The sequence below is a fragment of the Sphaerodactylus townsendi genome, linkage group LG01, assembly GCF_021028975.2.
Source record: "Sphaerodactylus townsendi isolate TG3544 linkage group LG01, MPM_Stown_v2.3, whole genome shotgun sequence".
Taxonomy (NCBI): domain Eukaryota; kingdom Metazoa; phylum Chordata; class Lepidosauria; order Squamata; family Sphaerodactylidae; genus Sphaerodactylus; species Sphaerodactylus townsendi.
Window position 1 is genome coordinate 27,932,349 of NC_059425.1, and position 22,304 is coordinate 27,954,652.

The 22,304-nt window shown below is 47.4% G+C and overlaps 1 protein-coding gene across 1 annotated transcript in view; it reads right to left on the reverse strand.

The window, feature by feature from the left end:
* Positions 1 to 640: 640 nt before the first annotated feature.
* The window catches only part of SLC30A3 (solute carrier family 30 member 3), a 34,794-nt gene continuing 13,130 nt past the window's right edge, over positions 641 to 22,304 (reverse strand). Inside the window, exons 2-8 of the mRNA XM_048482771.1 lie at positions 12,441 to 12,655; positions 10,882 to 11,028; positions 8,320 to 8,473; positions 5,065 to 5,269; positions 3,957 to 4,062; positions 2,442 to 2,576; positions 641 to 2,317 (exon numbers count right to left, since the gene is read on the reverse strand). Of these exons, the coding sequence (XP_048338728.1) occupies positions 2,172 to 2,317; positions 2,442 to 2,576; positions 3,957 to 4,062; positions 5,065 to 5,269; positions 8,320 to 8,473; positions 10,882 to 11,028; positions 12,441 to 12,655 (1,108 nt within the window). The 3' untranslated portion in view covers positions 641 to 2,171. The remainder of the gene's footprint in view (positions 2,318 to 2,441; positions 2,577 to 3,956; positions 4,063 to 5,064; positions 5,270 to 8,319; positions 8,474 to 10,881; positions 11,029 to 12,440; positions 12,656 to 22,304) is intronic.

A 22,304-nucleotide genomic window follows, 5' to 3' on the forward strand; every position in this document is an offset into this window, starting at 1 on the left:
TAGAGTAGTGTTTAACCCATGGCCTGGTTGACTGAGCCCCACTTTCTGATCTGCCACTTGTCCTGGCCATCATGTTTCCTTCCCTTCACCACCTTCATTGCAGTATCATAAAGCAGCGTGGGAGAGGGGAGTGGAGAATCAGTGACCGCTGCAAACAGTTTTCTAATTGCGTGTGCGTTGTGTGGGTAGGCAGTACTGAAGAACGCCTGTGAATTCATCTGTTTCCTGTGCTAATGCTGACAGTGTTGCAGTTTGCTTTTAATTGAAAAACGCAAACTTCCAGCCTGTCCTCTACATAAGAGATCTGACACTTGACAGATCTGGCTCGATTATCCTTCCCATGGTGGGTTCTTACATACAGCTGTTTTGCCCCCTTTTGCTTTCTCCTGCATCAGCTGTCGGTTCAGCGGCTTTGCTCATGACACCGCTTAAAGAGATAAGAGGCCTGTGCTGATGCAAACTGGAGGAAGGAATGTTGCCGTATTCTCAGTGCTACAAAGCTGGTACCAGGCTGTGTGACGCCCACGGGCCATGTGGTGCTTTCTGTCTCTCCTCCACCTTCAGCTGTCCCATTTTCCCCGCTCCTCCTCTCTCCTCCCCCCTCAGGCGCCATTCATCCCCCAACAACATATTCTGTTCGTCGAGGCAGGTTACTTTATTGGCATCACTGGTACTTTCAGCACTTTGTTAAACGACACCTGGACACACGACACACTAGAAACGCACTGACACGCACACACAGATAAGTACTCCACAAGATCACAGACATGACACGTGGGCACAGGAAGGATTTGGCTGGCTCACTTGCCTATGCTTGGTGTGGAGGGGTTTCCAGAAGACAGCAACATCCCACCCGCTCTGCAAGGCTTGAGGGTGGGGTCCCTTGCTCTGCTGCGAGGGCAGGGCTTGTTGGAGGGGGCCAGCCTGTCCGCATGCCCGTGTTTCCTGGAAGTGCACAACAAGCATTGGGTAGAATTTCTTTCGGGGGGGGCGGGGGGCAAAATCCTGGGATGATCAAGAATAGCTGTGGTACAGTGAGCTCCCTGGAGGACAGGGGTGCAGGGTTAGCGCCCCAGTTCTGTTGGCTTTGCACTACAGGATAGCATTGGAGTAGAAGAGGGAGTGGCAACTTGGCTCTGGATCTGGCCAACAATCACCTATTCTGGCTAAATGGGGTCTCCCCAACCCCACCCTGGGTTCTTTCTGGCTTACCAGAAGCCACTGAACCAGAGACTGAGCTTGACTTCCGGTGGCTGAGAGGTGCCATGTGCTGGGAAGGTCCCGCACCTTTCTTTTTAACCACAAAGGTCGAAGAAAATGGGGATCCAAGTGCATAGCCCCTTCCTCCTGCCTCACCTGTGCAGTGGAGGGTTGCTGAAGCCTCTGGTTTCTGCCACGCTCTGAGTGTTTTCATTGGCCCTCAGGAACGTCTTGCCCATTAGGTGCATGCACAGTTCCTTACTCAACTCCCCAAATAAGGACCTGAGGTTTGCCCCCTCCCCTCAAAATAAGCTGTTGGTCATGCCCTCCTCTGCCAGCCCTTTGACACTGTCCCACTATGTGTGAGGAGGCAAGTGTCCTGCCTGTCAGCCAACCAATGGAAGACAGTTGACTTGAGAGGGCTGTATGTCGAGGGCTGCGTGTGTCTTATTTTAGGTGGCCTGGATTTCTTTTTTGATAGTTCCTTGTTCCATCTGCTCAGAGATGGAGGGAACAGGGACCCGGATCCGCCTCTCTGGAATCCTGCACCTGGCTTTTGGTTTACTGTGGACTGATTCCCGCACCACCACCCACACTCCTAAGAGGAGAGGAATATCTGCTGCCAGTGTGGCATGTACAAAAATGGCTATGTAGCCCCAGCCAAAGACCTAGCCCCAGAAGCAGCTGTCTTGGCCTTCCTCCAGTGGCCCCAGCACCTGCGGGCTTGCACATCAAAGACACTTAGGCTGATGAACGTGGGAAGTGGGCGTGGCCCTCAGGAGGGGAGCCCCCACTCAGCCTGGAATGTGACACGAAGATGCAGAGGGGGAGAGAGAGGCCAAAGCCTGGGGCTCAAAGACACAGCCGTGGTCTCTGACTCTAGGAAAGAGGAGGGAGAGTCCCCTGCTTCAGGCACCTCCTGGGCTTGGCAGTGGGGGGAGCATGGTAGCTGGTGCCTGGCAGCACTGGGCTTAGTCACGTGGGTCCTGGCACTGGCGGCAGATGGCCATGTCATCCAGGTAGCGCTCCACCTGGATAGTGCACGAGACAAAGCCAAACTTGCTCTGCAGGAGGGCCGTGGCTTCTTGCAGCACTGTCTCTGCATCAACACCAGGCTCTGGAAGCAAAGGCAAAAGTGGGGGTCAGATGGGGGGTTGGGGAGGGTCACCTCGCTAGCCACATTCCCCCACTCCCACTTCCCTTCAAGTGGGGGAAGGGTCAGGTACCATGGCCTTGCTTACCAATGGCCAGGTGCACAGCTACGACATGATGGCTGAGAGTCAGAGCCCAAAGATGCAGGTTATGGGCTCCCTTCACTCCCTTGACCGAGAGCAGCAGCTCCTTCACTGCCTTGAACTCCACACCACGTGGCGAGCCTGGAAGACAGGAGGAAGGGAGCCTTTGAGAAAGGATCTTTGGTAAGGAAGCCTGCCTCTGCTGGAACATTTAAACGTAAACATGTGTAAGGCATACAAACTTAACCAAGTGCAGCTGCTTGGCCTAGGGCCGTGGTGGCGAACCTATGGCACCCCAGATGTTCAGGGACTACAATTCCCATCAGCCCCTGCTGGGTCCAATTGGCCATGCTGGCAGGGGCTGATGGGAAATGTAGTCCATGAACATATGGAGTGCCATAGGTTCACCACCACTGGCCTAGGTTGAGGCAGGAAACAATCCTTGAAGCCGTGCAAAGTTGTGTGGGGAGTTCTTTGCGTTGCCAGCATCGCACGCAAATTGGAACAGAATCTTAGGAAGACAGAGATTCCTCCCCTCCCCGCCCCCCCCAGCAACACAGTCTGCCTGGAATTTTTTTTGTGGATCTCCTCCATGCAAAGCTTATGTTTCCCTACTGAGATGTGATCCTTCCCTAATGGTCAAAAATCAGGAACCTTGTCAGGTACAGGAGCAGCAATTGCTTTTGGGGGCAGGATTCTTTTCACATCTAGCTTTAAATTTCATAGCTGAGATGCGATTGGACGGAGAAGACAGGAGGAGTGAGGGAGAGGGGTCCTTCACCCCAGTCCTAGTTGCCTGCTGCAAATTGCCTCCACCCAGTTGCTTCTAACCTTTTCTGGAAAACAGATGAATTAATAGAGGAAAGCAACAGCAAACCACCTCTGACTTGGGCTTTGGAAACCTTATGGCATCAAACCCAGTTCCTCTACACCTGCTCTTAACCACTACGCCACCAAAGGAGACTCAAGGTGGCTTACAAACATGTGGAGGAGTGGGGAATCAAATCCGGTTCTCCAGATCAGAGTCCACCACTCTTAACCACTACACCACGCTGGCTCTCACCCCATTTGTGAGGGCCTAGGTGTTGCCATCCTTCGGAAGATTCATTGGCTGGCAACCTGCTGTTGAGGGTCAGCGTCCTGTTGGCTTGGTGCATTTTTGAATATGTCTCATTGGGTTTCAGTATTTCCCAGCTAAGCAGCATGAGAACCTACATATAGAAATAGATTAAAGGTGGGGTATTCAGTCTTCAGCATAGCACAGCCCATTCTCATCAATGGCTACTAGTCAAGGTGTCTAAAGAAAATATCCACATTCAGAGATGATGAGCAGCAGTGGCGTAGTGGTTAAGAGCAGGTGCATTCTAATCTGGAGGAACCGGGTTTGATTCCCTGCTCTGCCGCTTGAGCTGTGGAGGCTTATCTGGGGAATTCAGATTAGCCTGTGCAGTCCCAAGCTGGGCAACCTTGGGCTAGTCACATCCACGCATCCCAAACGGTACACGGAAGAAGACCTCTCACCTTCAATCAACACCCGGAAGACGTCACGCAGGATGGTCAGGGTGGAACCCAGCACAAAGACCGAGAAAAGGAATGTGCTGATCGGGTCAGCTATCTTATACTGGGGCTGCAAAGAGGAGAGAAAAAGAGAATGATAGCTGGAGTAGAGGACATGGATTTTCCTGTCCTATTGTTGGAATAAGCAACTTCTGCATGCCTGGACAATAGGGGGTGCTATGTTCTATTGTTTGCTCTCCATGTCTAGGCTCCACCCACTCCTCCTTCACCCTGCAGCCTTTTTGCTTCTTTTCCTTTGTACCGAGCACAATGGTAATGGCTATCTACTCCTGCTGGGGCTTTCCCACCGAAGCAGTTCTTACTTGCACATACGTGATGGCGTGTTAGAATGCCCACTTGGAATAGGGAAGGTTATCTCTTTAGACTAAGGTTTCTTACTATCAACTTTTCACCTGGAACAATGCTAGTGATCCGAAGTGACTTGAAATAAATGTAAGTGTTCCTTTTTGAATTTCTTTGTTTGGAAGAGCCCCTTTACTGCACTCGCACTCAGGGCCGGGCTGATCCATATTCAACCAAATTCCAACACCTGTACCAGAAGCGTGTTCTTATAAGTGGATGGGACCAAGTCCAGAATGTCTTCGGAATGGAGATCTGCTGTAGAGCGCAGACCCAGAGCATGGCAGGAGGGCCATTTCCTCTGTGCTACCCTGAATGTTCAGGAAAAGCGGAGGAGCTGTTCTGGCCCTCCAGTTTCTGGGCTGCTGTCTCATGATTGATGCCATTCATGATGATAGACTGCTCCTAGCCATGGTTCACCTCCTAGGCAAACTCTCAGATGATGCTAAGGTAGCATCATTGGCCTCTTACCTCTTTGGCAAGCAACTCATTGTCTTTGGACAACGCTGGAGGAAAATATTTGGAAGCACAGAGTATTGCCAGCTGCTTCCTCAAGCAGCCCTTGGTGCTCCAGCCCCTCTTCAGCATTCTTTTTCAGGCACAACAGCGTGCCTGAAGTCACAGACTGGATTACTTAAGGAGAAAAACTCTTTATGTGTGGATTGAGTGTGTGTGTGTGTGGGGGGGGATATAAAGTCGTGTGTCCCCATACCTTGAAGTAGATGACGGAGGCAGCTATGAAGACCCCGATGCTTTGGAGCAGGTCGCCCACCACATGCACAAAGGCAGCTCGGACACTGGTGTTGCTGTGGGTGGGTATGGCGGTGCCGCAGGGGCTATCGCCAATCCGCTCGTAGCCCCCTGTGCTTGGGCCGTGGCTGTGTGGAGAGCCCGACTGGTGCAGAAGGTAGGCCATGCTGTGGAGAGAAGCACAAGCATTGCAGATACTTGCAAGTGGAAAAGATGCTATGGAACGGGCTTATACCCAGGCAGACTAACGGTCCGTTTAGTCCAGAATCATCTCTGCCTGGCAGAGATTTTTCCCAGCCTTACTGACTGGGATTATTTTAATTGAAGAGGTTTTGTGGTGGCAGTGGATACTTTCTAAATGCAAGGAATGGGTTCCGCCACTGAGCTGTGGTCCTCTTATTTCCCTTTGCAGCAGCTAGGCAAGCATAACTATCCTAGTTGAGTTGGAAGTTCCTACCACCAGTGGCTCAATTCCCCCAAATCTTCCTGTATAGGAGAAAGAGAATGGCTCCTTTTCCCTCCACCAGCATGGGGTAGCGGTTAAGAGCAGAGGCGTAGCACCAACGGGGCAGGGTGGGGTGTGATGCCCTGGGCGGAGCCACAGCAGAGGCGTGGCCAGACCACAGAGGGGGCGTGGCAGGGATAGGCAGCGCCGCAGCAGGGGTGCAGTGTGCGCATGCCCCAGGCAGAGTTTCCCCTCGCTCTGCCTCTGGTTAAGAGTGGTGGATTCTCATCTGATGAACCAGGTTTGTTATCCCATTCCTACACTGCTGGATGACCTTGGGCTAATCACAGCTCTCTCATAGCTCCCTCAGCCACACCTACCTCACAAAATGTATCTTGTGAGGAGAGGAAGGGAAGGAGTTTGTAAGCTGCCTTGAGACTCCTTGTGGTTGAGAAAAGCGGAGTTTAAATCCACATTCTTCTTCTTGTCTGTTTGACCCACTATGTTCAGTGGGAGCACAACGCTCTAGCCCCAGCCTGCAGCCTGGCTTTGCAGAGTGGCAGAATTGTAGCATAGCCTGAAGCACAACAATATCTCACAGGACGGAGGTGGCAATTCCCAATCTTCAAGTTTCAAGTAGGCAATGGAGGCCCGGCTTTCTTCTAGCTGCTGCTTTTGTGAGGGTTGGGGCAGGAAAAATAAAGCCAAAGGAAGCCTCTGAAGCTGCCCCAAGGCAGCCTTTACACTTTTGAACCATGTGCAACCCCTAGTTCTGGCCACTAAGTAGGGAAGTGTTCTCATGCACCAGATTAACCGTGATGGAGAGGAAGGAAGTGTAAGTTGTGGTACCCAAGAGCATCACTGTTTCAAGGAAACCCAAATGGAGCTGCTTGGGATGCTGATCATAAGAAAGACTCACCCAGTCCTACACATCTCCTGATTTTTACCAGATTAATTTAGAGAAGATGGATGCCCCTTTGGGTATTAATGAAGCCGGTGTGTGTCCATCAAAGAATTAGTAGCTAATCATTTGCCCCTTGTGTACAGTTGCTGCCTTTCTCTACTCCAAGCTCTTCAGTGCAGCCCAGGAAGTTACTTTGTGGCTGTGTAACCCCCATGCCCAGAATGGGTTGAACCAGTAAGGGGGTGGAGACTCATAGCAGCAGAAAGGCTGCAGAGCTCTTTGGAGAAGACAAGGCTACCAGACTCGGACCTTGGTTCTATAAGCCCTTAACACCTTGTTAAGGTAAACAGCAATATTGTTGGGAACTACTGGGAAGGTAGTTGTTTGTTTTTGGTATGTTGCAAATGTTGGAGTTTATTGTTTCAGGGCTTCTTTTTGTGGTTGTATTGGGTGAGAGTTCTCCTGGAAACCTTCATCATGTTGCATCCTGTTCATCAAGCCCTTGGAGTCTTCAGGAGCCAACCCACTTTCAAAGAAGAATTGGACTTGGCAGTATCAGTAGACTGTAACTAGAAGGACTTGAAATGCAACCTGAACAGGACCTTGAATCGTAATGTTAAATGTTGATGTTTAATGTTATTTGTAAAGAGAAGTAAACTGTTTTGTTTAAATTTGGTTCTTTGCAACTCCTTCCAAGTACTGCCCCACAGAACCCACAAGCTGAGGTTACAGCTGCACTGTAAGAATGACCCAGCCTAGGGTTCTCCATGAATGAGAGCATTTTAGAGGTCTACTGCAGGGGTCTCCAACCTTTTTGAGCCTGGAGGCAGCTTTGGAATTCTGACACTTCATGATGGTGCGGCCACAAAATGGCTGTCCTGTTCCTAAGACCTTGAGAGTCTAGATCGAGGGAAGTAATAATAGCACTGCATTGCTATTGTTCTGCATTGGTCAGACCTCACCTGGAATACTGTGTCCAATTCTGGGTGCTGCAATTCAAGAATGATATTGAAAAGCTGGAGCGTGTCCAGAGGAGGCCGACCAAAGTAGTAAAAGGTCTGGAATCCAGCCCTATGAGGAGAGAATTAGGGAACTGGGTATGTTTAGACTGGCAAAGAGAAGGTTCAGCAGAGACATGATAGCCATTTTAAATATTTGAAGGGATGTCATGTTGAAGAGAGAGCAAAGTTTTTTTCCGCTGGTCCGGGGATTAGAACATGGAGTAATGGATTCAAGGAACAGGAAAAGAGATTCCACCTAAATATTAGGAAGAATGTCTTGACGGTAAGGGCTGTTCAACAGTGGAACACGCAGCCTTGGAGAGTAGTGGAGGTTTTTAAAACGTTCTTTGGAAGTTGTTTTAAACAGAGGCTGGATGGCCATCTGATGGGAGTGCTTTGATTGTGTATTCCTGCATGGCAGGGGGTGGACTGGATGGCCCTTGTGGGCTCTTCCAACTCTATGATTCAGTCATTCTAAATGGAGCTGTTGCTGGAAGACAATTTCATGCATGAACTGAATGGAAGCCTAATAGGATGGCTGCTTGCAACCTAATCAAATCAACTGGGCCTGGCTGGCTGCTGTGCCGTAAATAGTGTTGTCAGCTCTGGGTTGGGAAGTACCTGGAGATTTTGGGGTGGGAGGGTTTGGGGGAGGGAGGAACTTCAATGGGGAGTGATGCCATAGAGTCCACCTTCCAGAGCAGCCATTTGCTACAGGTGGACTGATCTCTGTTGCCTGGAAGTCAGTTGTAATAACAGGAGATCTCCAGCCATCACCTGTGGGTTGGCAACTCTAACCATAAAATCGACCATTCTTCTCTCCCCTTTCAAATATATTTTGTTTGCAACATCCAACCAGCTCCTTACATGATGTTCACACCTACAGCGCAGGCTGACGTTCCCAGCATGGCCGATGCTTCAATCTCATAGTCATTGCTGATGATGCGGGCAGAAGCCAGGTAGACAAGCACACCTGTGACGATCCAGATGGAAAAGACAGAAGCCAGTGCACCCAGGGTCTCTGGGGGAAAAAAGATAGCTCCTTTTCAGGATACCAACTCTTCCAAGACAACATATTTGAACTCTCGTGGTATGGCTAAGCTTTCCCCTGTGGAACACACCTGGTGCTTCAGCTTATCTGGGGGAAATGACTTGGATCTTTCACCCCTGGCAGCCTTTTCAACAAACCCAGGTTAAAGACGTATAGTTGCTAATTTCTCATTGAATAAAAAGTTACATCTACAGCACAGTACTTTGTATACAAATATATTCTGCATGTGTGGGTTTTTTTTAGCATTTTACCGCTGGGAAATGCCAAGGTTCCCAAGTACCTGCTTGACAGGTGGGCAACCTGTATAAGTGTGCAAATGTGCACATTCTTAGCCCTGTCATTTTAGTAAGAAAGCCAGACTAGGACCCAGGAAGTAAATTTTACTTACTTCAGAAGGACTTCCTCACAAGTCATTAAACAGGGATGTACCACCCAGGGGACATATGGGGTCAAATGTTCCTGGGCTGCGGCTATTTAGTCACATGGGGGGAGAGAATCACCCCCTACACCTCTCCTCCTTCCCCCTGGGTCCATACACTGACTTCAAGACCTGGTGCAAAAAAAGTTGTGATCAAAATGATCAAGGGAGAATGAAGGAGGATGGAAATAATCAGGTTTGGACCTCTAAAACAAGAGTAAAAAAGTAGACTTCAATAGAACACCCATGTTAAATACTGACAGCAAGGATTTTGTCAGTGGAGAATACTGGGATTCTTCCCTTTTGGAAAAGGTCTCCCCAGTAGCATATCCATGGAAAGAAACCTTTCAGAATTTAATGCATGGCTTAGATCCTTTTGTTCTTGTATGCAGGTTTTCTTTAAACCTTACTAATAATTCTCCCTGTCTTAGTAATCAGGAAGGGAACGCCAGACTTGAAAGGCCTGGCTCTTTCAGTCACCACTCAAAACAGAAGGCCTCTGCCGTCTTTGAAGTCAAATATGAGAGAATTGCCTGAATTCGTCCACCAAAAATATTTACAGGGGATTTGCACTAATGTATTAAGATCTCTCCTGAAAATTATGTCTGAGAGCTCTGCTTTGAAGCTCACTAGAAACACAAACACATCTCCACGGTTCTGCTAAAATAGTTTCATGAGATTTCCAGGGCCCTCATCTGTTTGGGGCTATTGGAATAGCTTGGCAAAACTGCAGTGACAGTGATAAAGAATGGGGGAACACGGAAATGAGCAGAGGGAGCTGGGAACAGCAATGTCTTATCCTCTCCACAAACACACAATTGTTTTGCTATCATATTTTAACCCGCGTTCCCTTCTCAAAATGGAGTCTCTGAGGTAGCTAACAAAAACATCCCTCGAAGTTCACGATATCTGCCTTTGCTTGGCCACTATAAAGATCAGTGGCAGTATCTAACACAATAAAATTAACTTTCCCTGTGTTCCCCTGTGGAATTATGAGACAGTTATGTTTGTTTTAACTTGTAAGACAAATTAAATATCTGTTTGAATTGACTTGTGAAAGCTGACCAGTCAGATAACAATGTCTGCTTAAAAATACAATGCACAATAGTGTCTGTGATGCAGAGTCGGAAGGTCAGGGATCAGGCTTAACCCAGCTAGCAACAGTTAAGGATTGTGAAAAACTGGTATTTGTCACACCAGACAGATAAGAGATTGTGTTCTATTGTGTAAAGTGAAGGATACTCTGTCCAGCTATCAACTAGCCAATCAGAAGGGTGTCTATTTTTTGCCTTGTAAAAAACAGTATAAGGATTTCTGTTTTCTCCTCCCCCTTTGAGACACACATATGATTTTGTGCAGTGGTGGGATCCAAAATTTTTTGTAACAGGTTCCCATGGTGATGGGATTCAAACTGTAGTGTAGCGCCAATGGGGCTGGGCGGGGCAAGACAAGGGCGTGGCTGGCCATTTAGGGGGCAGGGCATTCCTGGCAGGGCTGTGGCAAGGATGCAGCCGGTCCTTGGGTGGGAAACGAATGCACATAGGCGCAGACTGCCACGCAGGCTGGTGCACCTCCTGCTAGACTGCTTCAAGTTCTGCGCGCTACTGCTGAGAGGAGGGGCATAACTAAGTCAAAAACCACATGGCAAAATCACCAATTATTAACCCCTTCTCAGCACACACAAATAATTAGTAACCTACTCTCGGGAACCTGTGAGAACCTGCTGGATCCCACCTCTGATTTTGTGTATGTCTCCACTTTCTGTTGCAATAAACAGAATTTTACTTCACTTTACCAAAACATATGACTGGATTGATTATATCCAACACCCCCACCACACTCCTGTGACATGAGAAGGCTTTTTGAGGGCTTTTAAAAAAAAGTTAGTAACTGGTTTTGCGCAAGGATCTTTTGCTGTGATCTGCTCGGTAGCTGGGGTGGAGCGATTGAACGAATATACCTGAACGGTGCCAGCCAAAGGTCATTGTCTTGGTGGCTGGGCGAGTGGAGACCCAGAGGGAGAAGAGGCTAACACCCATGCTTCCCATGTCTGTCAACAGGTGAGCTGCGTCGGTCATGATAGCCAGGCTGTGTGCCAGATACCCACCTGCAAAGCAAAAGAGATGTGTCTCTAGGCTTAGGATATTGAGAAGGGCAGAGTTGAGATTGCAGAGCTTGGTCTGTTAAGGGGTCAGCTTTACAAGATTTCCTGTTTCCACAGCTAGGACAGGGTTGGTACCTTTCAATACTATGGAATGGCTCACTTGCAACCGTGTGCTTCATTCTCTGCCACTATTTTTAAGCCGCATATAGAGAAGTAAGGAAAAGATAAGTCTGCCAAGACCAAGCACAACAGAGTGCTGGACTGGACAGGGAAGTCTGGGTTAAAATCATGGCTTGGCCATGAAACCCACGTTATGCTCTCTTGCTCTTTACTGTGTAAACAAAGTAGTATAACCCCAGGTGCATTACCCTGACCTCTTTAGAGAATGGGCAGGATACAAAAGTAATCTATGATAAACAATGCAGGGGTCAAAGACATTTCTGGGAGTTTGAAAGGGTGATGCTCATCTACAAGTGATACTTATTTGACCCTGAAACCTGCAGAGGAGTTTCCTGACAGCTAGAGTTCCCAACAATGAGTTGGGAAATTCCTGGAGGTTTGTGGGTGGATCCTGCTGAATGCACTGTTTAGGGAGCAGACAGACCTCAGCAAGGTACAATGCCATAGAGCCAGTGGTGGGATTCAAATAATTTAACAACTGGCTGTTTACAAGCACCATTTTAACAACCGGTTCTGCCAAAGTGGTGCAAACCTGCTGAATCTCACCACTGCATAGAGTCCTCCATCCAAAACAACCATTTTCTCCAAGGGAACCGATTTCTGTAGTCTGCAGTGGCGGAGCTACAAGGGGACGGGGTGTGTGCTGTGCATTGGGCGCACGCCAGGGGCGCAGAAAATCGCCCCCAGGCCTCTCCCCCTTCCTCCCCACGGTGCTTCCCCCCGTGACGCACCCCACCCCACCCCCTTCCCACACTTACCTTAGTTCCTTTCCTTTTTCTAGAACTTTTTCAGGCTGCAAAAGGGCTGTTTGCAGTAAAAACGTCCTGAGGAACTACAGTTCCCAGGAGACCTTGGGGCTCACAAGGTCTCCTGGGAAGTATAGTTTCCATCAGGCCATTTTTACTGCAAACAGCCCTGCAGCCTAAGAAATTTCTAAGAAATGAAAGGCTAAAATGATGGAAAATACAGAATGAGCACTGGGCGCAGTTTGGCCCAGCCATGCCTCTGGTAGTCTGGAGATCATTTGTAATTCTGGGAGATCCTCAGGTCTCACCTGGAGGCTGGCAACCCTAGCCGCTCTGAGCTTCTGCCTCTTTCCCTCCTCCTTCCCTTCAGTAACTTTCTCTGATGGTCACTTTTGCTGTGTCGGCTTCCTCACCAGGCATCGCTGATATACGAATGTGCAGTGGGCGAGGGGGGACTGACTTCTCATTATTCCTTCCCATAATACTAACCTATGACCTCGCCAATCATGAAGAGGAAGCAGACCGCACATGCAACGCTGAGCTTCCGCTGAGCCTGGAACTTCAGCTGGCTCTGGCTGGGGGAGCAGGGCCCGACGTGACAGTGCGGGGCCAGGCGCCTCTCCATCTCCAGGTCCACGCCCACAGCTGCATGTCCATTCTCCGGAGGCAAGCCAGGGAAGGCATCCTGGGGGCCTGCAAATAGACTGAGAGATCATAACATCAGGTGAGCCCTGCAGGATCATACTGAGTTGGAGCCAGCATGGTGTAGGGCAGGGGTAGGGAACCTGCAGCTCTCCAGATGTTCAGGAACTACAATTCCCATCAGCCCCTACCAGCATGGCCAATTGGCCATGCTGACGAAATAGGGTGCTGGAGTTCCTGTTTTATCTGAGCTGCAGGTGATGTAGGTTAAGAATTGTGAATTCTAATCTGGAGAACCGGGTTTGATTCCCCACTCCTCCCCATGAGCAGTGGACTCTCATCTGGTGAACCAGGTTTGTTTCCCCGCTGCTACACCTGAAGCCTGCTGGGTGACCTTGGGCGAGTCATAGTTCTCTCAGAACTCGGTCGTTATGGGGAGAGGAAGGGAAGGAGTTTGTGAGCTGCTTTGGGACTCCTTACGGCTGAGAAAATGGGATATAAATCCAAACTCTTCTCTTTTTCTTCTTCTTCGTCTATCAAGACCAGCATCCTGTTTCCAACAGTGGGTGGGTGGATGACAGCTCCAAGAAAACCACAAGCAGAGCATGAAAGGCAATTTTCTATTTGAGTCAGCTAGTTTGGAACACACACAAATAATCTCTCCTAGCAGAGATAGAGAGCACCCAGATGCAGGGAGTGTTGGAAGTGAAGGTCTTTGCACAGTCTTCTGCCTCAATGTTCCAGGAGGTCTTGACTAGAAATTCAGGGAGACAGAGTAATCAACACACTGGACATCTTTTCTCTACTGCTCTGACACTATCCCTTTGATGTGTCGACTGCTGCTCCCAGGGAACTTCCTTCCTGCTTCTCTCACCCACACACAACACTCTAATTCTTGCACACACACTTCTCCATCTTACATCATGAGGCCAGAGATGCAGACACCTCTTCTGTCCATCCAGCTGATTAGATTTGAATAGAAAGCTGATCTCTTCACTTTCCGATCTAGAATGGAGTTCTCTAATAAAGACTCTTTATGTTAGTTTGAAACTACAAACTGCCTCTGACTTTTTTGTATTCTGAGCATACACACACACACACACACACACTGGCAAGCTTCCCTGTGTTTTGCCACTGTGCATTCTGCTGTCATTCAAAGGAATCTCAAATCAGAGAAACCGACAGGGAGAAGCCATGTGCTCAAAACTGCTACAGTGTCCTGGCAGGAAGGAGGCAGGTTCTTCCATCTCAGTCAGAGCCAACGTGGTGTAGTGGTTAAGAGCGGGTGGATTCTAATCTGGAGAACTGGGTTTGATTCCCCACTCCCACATGAGTGGCACAGGCTTATCTGGTGAACCAGATGTGTTTCCGCACTCCTACATTCCTGCTGGGTGAACTTGAGCTAGTCACAGTTCTCTCAGAATTCTCAGCCCCAACAACCTCACAATGCGTCTGTTGTGGGAATAGGAAGGGAAAGGAACTTGTAAGCCACCTTGAGTCTCCTTACAGGAGAGAAAAGTGGGATATAAATCCAAACTCTTCTTCAGTTGGGGTTAGCTTGCTTAAATTATGTAACCTCTGAACAGGTGGTTAACAGAGCTTGTTCAGGGCACTTTTCACCAACTCCAAAAAATTGAAGTCTACTTTCTGGATTGCTGGAAATTGCTGCCACTAGGATCCATCAGTCTCTGGCTTACACTGTATGCTACACATGTGAGGAGACCACACCTTCAGGGAACAAAGTGCTCCACAATACTGCAAGTTACACAGGACTTGACCATTTTATTTGTAAACATCCTGTTTAAAGGGCATTGGCACCTACCCTTTGCAGGTTGGAAACTAAGACCTTGTGTGACTGGGAGACTTGGCACCTCAAACACAGGAGGTGGGCAACTGGAGGACTGTAACACATAGAAATGGAGGGACCAGGGAGAATTCTGTGAGTTTGAAGCTACAGAATCAATTTGAAGTTCTCTCCCTTGTCTGTGAGGATAAGGAAGAGGCCCAGAAGGAGCAACAGAGTCAGTCCTTGGAGAATGTGCAAATGACAGAAGGTTCAGCCCATGGAATGGCCCCTGTAAAGCCCCAGAGAGGATGGACGGTGGAACAGAAGCAGTGATTTGCAGGCCTGACAAGATGTCTCAAGAGGCATGCTGTCTTGCTGGGGCAAAAATCAGTGATGTCACAGAGAGGCTGACAAGACTTGTCAGTGTCACTGACTGTTGATCCATGTGGGAACAAATGGCACTGCAAGACGTAGCTTTTGGGACATCGCAAGGGATTGTGAAGCTCTGGGAAGGAAGCTGAAGGATCTGGATACACAGGTTGTCATTTCCTCTCTACTCCCAGTTGAAGGACACGGCCCAGGGAGGGAAAGGAGAATCGTGGAGATGTACAACTGGCTTCGCAATAAGTGCTGCCAGGAATGTTTTGGTTTCTTGGACCATAGTCTGCTACTGGCAAAGGATGGGTTACACCTGTGAGCAGGTCCATGACTTAAATCCTGGCAGCCAGGTTGAGAGCATCTGGGTAAAAATTCAGGGGGAGAGAAAAAATAGTGATCTCATTGTGGGGACCCCCAAGTCAGACTGAAGAGTTGGATGATGCCTTCCTGGAACAGATGACCAAACTTTCACAGAGAAGTAGTAGTAATGGGAGATTTCCTGATTCTTGCTGGGAGCCAAACTCTGCCAAGACTGTAAGGTTCAGCAAATTCCTCATTTACCTTGCAGACAATTTCATGATCCAGAAGGTGGGAGAGGCAACAAGTGGATCAACTATTTTAGATCTGCTCATAACTAACCATGATGATCTGGTTAATAAGGTGGAGGTGGTAGGATCCTTAGGTGGGAGGGACCATGTTCTGCTGGAGTTTGTTATACAATGAAAAGGGGATGCCAAGCATAGTCAGAGAATCACAGTGGCGTAGTGCCCATGGGACGGGAGGGGCATGATGTCCTGGGCTGAGCAGTGGCCAGGCTGTTGAGGGGACGTGGTGGGGGTGTTCCAGGGCAGGCCAGACACCGCCGCGGCAGGGGCACAGGGCATGTGCGCGCCTTGGGCGTAGTTTCCCCTCACTTCACCTCCGGAGAATCATTCTAGACTTTAAGAAAGCTGATTTCAGTAAACCTAGGAAACTGCTGGATGTGATCCTGTGGTTAACAACACTAAAAGAGAAGGGAGTGTGTGATGGATTGGAATTTTTTAAAGTGAGATCTTGAAGGCACAGTTTCATATAGTACCAGTGAGAAGGAGAAATGGGAGGTGTCTAAGGAAACCAGCATAGATGTCTAAAGACCTTTCAACTGAGCTAAGATTTAAAAGGGACAGGTACAAGAAATGGAAGAAGGGAAACCCTCAAAGAGGAATTCAAACAAATAGCCAAGATGTATATGGGGAAAGTTAGAAAAGCTAAAGCTCAGGATGAGCTCAGGATGAGGCTTGCCAGAGAGGTTAAAAACAATTTAAAAACTGTTTTAGTTATGTCTTTAGCAAAAGGAAGAAAAAGAATTTGATAGGGTCACTGCATAGAAAAGATGGTAAAATGCTAGCGGGGGATGGAAAAAAGGCAGAACTACTCAACACCTTCTTTGCCTCAATCATTTCCCAAAAGGAAAATAGTGCTCAACTAGGGGAAATGGAACAGAAGATACAGTGGGGGAAATTCAGCACAGAATACATAAAGAGGAAGTTCAGGAATACCTGGCTATGTTAAATGAATTCAAATCTACAAGGCCTGATGAACTACATCCCAAGGTATTAAAAGAACTGGCAAAGATAATCTCACAACCACTTGCTATAATCTTTGAGCACTCCTGGAAAACAGGAGAAGTCTCAGTGGACTGGAGGAGGGCTAATGTTGTCCCCATCTTCAAAAAGTGGGGAAGAGAGACCCAAACAATTATCACCCAGTCAGCCCGACATCAATACCAGGAAAGATTCTAGGGCAGATTATTAAACAGACAGTCGGTAACAACTACTGTGATCACTAAAAGTCAACATGAGTTTCTCAAACACAAGTCATGCCGGACGAATCTTACCTCTTTTCTTTTTTAATTAGAATGACAAGCTTGGTAGACAAAGGGAATGCTGTGCACGTTGCATATCTTGATTTTAGTAAGGCCTTTGAAAAAGGTGCCCCATGATATTCTTGCAAGCAAATTAGTAAAATGTGGGCTAAACAATGCTATTGTTAGATAGATTTGTAATTGGTTGACTGACCAAACCCAAAGAGTGCTCACCAATGGCTCATCTTCATACTGGAGAGAAGTTACTAGGGTTCTATCCTGGGCCCAGTTCTATTCAATATTTTTATCAATGACATGGATGATGGAATAGCAGGCCTGGTAATCACATTTACATTTACAGATGACATCAAATTAGGAGGGGTAGCTAATACCCTAGGGCAGGGGTCTGCAATTGGCCATGCTGGCAGGGGCTGATGGGAATTGTAGTCCATGAACATCTGGAGAGCCACAGGTTGCAGACCCCTGCCCTAGGGCTTAGAGGACAGGGTCAGAATTCAAAATCATCTGAGCAGATTAGACAACTGGGCCAAAATTAACAACGTGAATTTAAACAGAGATAAATGTAAGATGCTACACTTAGGCAGAAAAAATGAAATGCACAAATATAGGTTGGGTGACACCTGGTTTGACAACAGTACATACGAAAGGGATCAGGAGTCTTAGTAGACCACACACTTAACATGAGTCAGCAGTGTAATGCAGCAGCCAAGAAAACCAATGCAATTCTGGGCTGCATCAATAGGACTATAGTGTCTAGACTGAGGGAAATAATAGTACCACTCTATTCTGCATCAATCAGACCTCACCTGGAATACTTTGTCCAGTTCTGGGCACTGTAATTCAAGAAGCATATTGACAGGCTGGAACGGGTTCACAGGGTCCAGAAGAGGATGACCAAAATAGTACAAGGTCTGTAATACATGCCCTATGAGGAGCAGCATAAGGAGCTGGGTAAGGTTAGTCTGGAGAAGAGAAGGTGACATAATAACCATGTCTAAATGTCTGAAGGGTATGTCATGTTGAAGTTGGAGCAAGCTCGTTATCTGCTGCTCCAGAGACTAGGACACGGACTAATGGATTCGAGCTGCAGGAAAAGAGATTCCACCTAAACATTAGGAAGAACTTCTGGGCAGTAAGGGCTGTTCAACAGTGGAATACACTGCCTCAGAGTGTGGTGGAGTCTCCTTCTTTGGAGGTTTTTAAAGAGAGGCTGGATGGCCATCTGTCAGGAGCGCTTTGATTGTGGCTTCCCGCCTGGCAGGGGGTTGGGCTTGATGGCCCTTGGGGTCTCTTCCAACTCTATGATTCTATGTTCCTAGCTGAAAGAAAAAAAATTAATTAGGGGGTCTGGAACAAGCTCAAACCACTCGGTTTTAATGACTCGTGGATTGCTTGGGGCCAGACGTCTCTGTTGAGTGGTTTGACTTGGTGCCCATGTTTTGGGTCAAGCATTTTGCCAGGTCCTAGTCATCAACTGAGTTGCAAGCAAAGGTCAGGACACAATCCCATCCATCAGGGTCTTGAGATGGGCAGAACATCTGGAACCAGGGCAGAGGCAGAGTTAGGCCTGCACCCAAAGTACTCTTCAGTACCCACAGTGTTAAAATATAGCACAGAACTCGGGCTAAAACTCCATTTCTGACCCAGGCAGTGTTTGTAGTGGTTAGTGTTGGATTAAGATTCTTGAGACCAACTCCTCATTCTGCTATGATTACTCACTCTGCAGCTTTGGACTAGTCCAATTGGCCATGCTGACTGGGGCTGATGTGAATTGTAGTCTATGAACATCTGGAGAGCCGCAGGTTGTAGACCTCTGGACTAGTCACTAATTCTCGATCTAACCTTCCTCACAGGGTTGTTGTTAAGATAAAATGGAGGTGGTGAAATGCTGTACACCAAGTCCCCACAGTGGAGGAAAGCAGCGTGTAAATATCTGCATAAATACATAATAAAACTATGCAGAATAGCTTGCAGCACGAAGGGCATGGATCTTCTGCATCCCGGGCAATCCCAGTACCATCCAATACCTCTTAGCCTTAAGGCAGCCTAGTCATACACATGGCTGCCCCTTTTGCCCATACTGTGCAAATTCTCTTCATTGTAATACTCAGTCTGAGGGCCCTTCTGCACATGCAGAATGATGCACTTTCAATCCACTTTCACAATTGTTTTGCGAGTGGATTTTGCGATTCCGCACAGTGAAATCCAGCTGCAAAGTGGACTGAAAGTGCATTATTCTGCATGTGTGGAAGGGGCCCGAGTCTAAGTCCTGATCCGGTGTTCAGCATGTCCTAAAATTTGCTGCACTCGCTTCTTTTGACCTGCTCTCTGTCCTAAGTGAAGTGTTCAATGTATCCAGTTTTATTTTATTTTTTTAAGATTTTGGATGCTGAGCACATTTCAGAGAAACCAGAGAATCCCAGAATATGGAAATCAGAATATATGAAGGTCTGTACAAGTCAGTCCCTACGTTTTCTGCATAAAGCATTGGAATCTTCTAACACAACGCGCATGCAGCTCCATCTCAGTGCACCGCAAGTATTATGCACTATTGGCCCCCTTCCCCATTGCCTCTGCACATGGCTGTGTTGTTTGTCCATTACAGGACTGACAGGGCAGATACTCGTGAAGCCATTCAGATAAAGCTGTAGCAGCACTAGGGGAAATAATTAGTAGCAAGGCATGGTTTTAGTAAACACAGAGCATCTTCCAGAGGCCTCCGGGCAAGATGAACCATCCTTTGCTCCAGCAGAAGCTTCAAACCCACAATGCACCTCTGGGCATTTGCCACAGCGGCTGGACATAGTGCAGGAATGCCCTACTGCCAGATAGATCGAAAGAGACAGCTGGGTGCAAAAACCGAGCCAAGGCGCTGATGGAGCTTCAGGTTGCCTCTACTTGACCAGCAGGGACAAAGTTAAACTGAAAGGGCTTGGCTCTACTCTGACCAATGTCCCCGCTTTTCTTGTATCACTGATATATCACCATCCTAAGCAAACCGACATCCATCTAAACCTATTGCCGTTGAAGGATTTAGAAGGATGCAAACTCTGCTTCGGAACAGTGCATTTGGAATAGTGCAATGCCTTGGAATTTCTCAGACCTGTTTCTTAACTCTAAGCAGGGGCAGACTGGTATCAGAGGTGTAGCAAGCGGGGAAAGCGCCCGGTGCACTGGGGTGTCCTCTGCCCCCGTCCCGGCCTGGAATGCCCTCATCCCACCCCAGAACGCCTCTGCCACACCCTCACCACACTCCCACAGGGGCGCACACCCGGTGCATCACGCACCCCCCAGTCCCCTTGGAGCTACACCTCTGATTGGCATTAAGGCCACTGGGGAATGTCCCAGTGGGCCAATGGCTTGGGATGCTGCCCTGGCCTGAAAATGGCAGATTTAACGATACCTCATTGATTTTGCCCCTATGATACAAGAGAAAGTGAGGATCACATACATTACTTTGTAAAATGTCCTGTTCCATATGTAGCCTTGACCAGGGCAGCCCTGACTAGCCTGATCTCATCAGACTTCAGAGGCTAAGCAGCCTTGGCTAGTATTTGGATAGGAGAACAAGGGCCACTAAGCAGAGCAAGGCAATGGCAAACCTCCTCTGTTAGTCTCTTGCCTTGAAAACCCTACAGGGTTACCACTGAGATCTGATGAGGTCAGGCTAAATCAGGCCCTGCAGAAACAGAAGTAATTTGTCATTACCTGTCTTTGCATAGCAACCTTGGGCTTCCAGGTGATCTCCCATCCAAGTGTAACCCCTGTGTCAGAATGGGATGACCCAGAAAGGGGTGGAGTCTGAAAAGAAGCAGAATGCTGCAGAACTCATGAGGTTGGAGGAAGCAAGGCTACCAGGCTGGGACCTTGATTGATTTTATTAAGCCCTTAACACCTTGTTTAAGGTAACTGCAATGTTGTGGGGAACTAGTGGGAAGGGAGTTTATTTTTTTGCTATATTTTAAATGTTAGAATTTGTTGTTTCAGGGTTTTTGTGTATGTAAATGGTGAGAGTTTTCTGGGAACCTTCATCATCTTGAATCTCGTTCACCAAGCCTCTGAAGTCTTCAAACCAACCACCAGCAAAGAAGAATTGGACTTGGCAATATCAGTAGACTGTAAATATAAGGACTTGAAATGCAAACCTGAACAGGACCTTAAATTGTAAATGTTAAATGTTGATGTTTAATGTTATTTGTAAAGAGAAGTAAACTGTTTTGTTTAAATTTGGTTCTTTGCAACTCCTTCCAAGTACTGCCCCACAGAACCCACAAGCTGAGGTTACAAATTGTGACCAACCAGCGAAGGGCTTGGAAGTGAGATTGCAAATATAAATTGCTTGCAATGGAAGTGTGCAATAAGTTGGGGTTTGATCCCCATAAAACTGTCTTGTTATGTGACATAAGTTCAAGGGATGTTAATGAGGATATTCAACATACTGTGGGAAACTTATGGTGCAATTGCTAAAATACACAGGATAAAGGGCAGAGGGAAACAGATGTTGCGGTGGGATATTAAAACACATAATTCTGTTTACAAGATAGTAAACCAGTCAATAAGCTGTAAGTTACAAGGGAAATGAGATATATATCCTAGTGATGCAGAGATTGCAACAGTTAGTTGGGAAGAAGCAAAACCTGTGCACAGGGAGAAAAGGAACACTGTTTGGCAGTTCCATGAAGGGAAAGGATTCCAGTTGCAACCTCTACCCCTTTTGCAAACTCATCCTCTGGATTGCAGCAGCTGCTAGAAAGAGTTGGCGAACTGCCAGTACGGCTAAGTGTCCAGCAGTGGATCTGGAGTTGGAATTAAAAGCATTTTCTGGTATTTTACCTAAACCAGCAGGGGAAATAGAATACTCAGTTTGGCGAGTTCATGCAAGAGAATTAATTGCAGATGACAGTGTTCCTGAAAATATTAAAAGAAGGAAAATTATAGAGAGCTTGCTGCCTCCTGCATTGCCCATAGCTTTGGGAGCAGGGAAGGATGCTCCTGCAAAATATAATGTTTTGCTATTTTGGAAGTACATATGGCAATATTGTCTCAGTTTCTGAACTGAAAGCTAAGTTTTATGAGACAAATCAGCACATTAATGAACCCCCATCAGCATATTTAAATCGGTTGCATGCTCTGGCTATGGAAATATTAGAAGAAGGAGGCATTGCTGATGAAGAGCTTAAGTTCTATGTTCAGGAACAATTCTTTAGGGATGCTGGCATGAAGCATTGTTAACAGCCCTCAAAATAAGGAACATAGAGTGCAGTAGTGAACTAAAAAGAAGGTACAATATGTTGCTCTCCTTCATGCAGTGAGATCCTTAGAGAAAGAAATCTCTAGTAAACAGGAAAGAAAACTGAAGCAAAAGAAATGAGGGAAAAGGAAAAGCCTTCAAATAAAATTGTGGGACTATTTGATAAAATACAGAGAAAAGGCTGAAAAGAGTGGTACTAACAAAGAGATAGACTGGAAATCTAAATACTTACAATCTGAGAGGGAGGTGGCTAAATTGAAGACTACCCTTCATCAAGCAAGGGATTGTAGCAATTCAAAGCCTCAGTTCTCCCAGGGTCTGAGAGAAAGGAGAATGGTAGCCTCCTAAAGACCCCAGTAAGGTATGGTGCTTTAACTGTGGATTAAAGGGTCATGTTAAGCGTGAATGTGTCAATCAGCCAAATCCAGAATT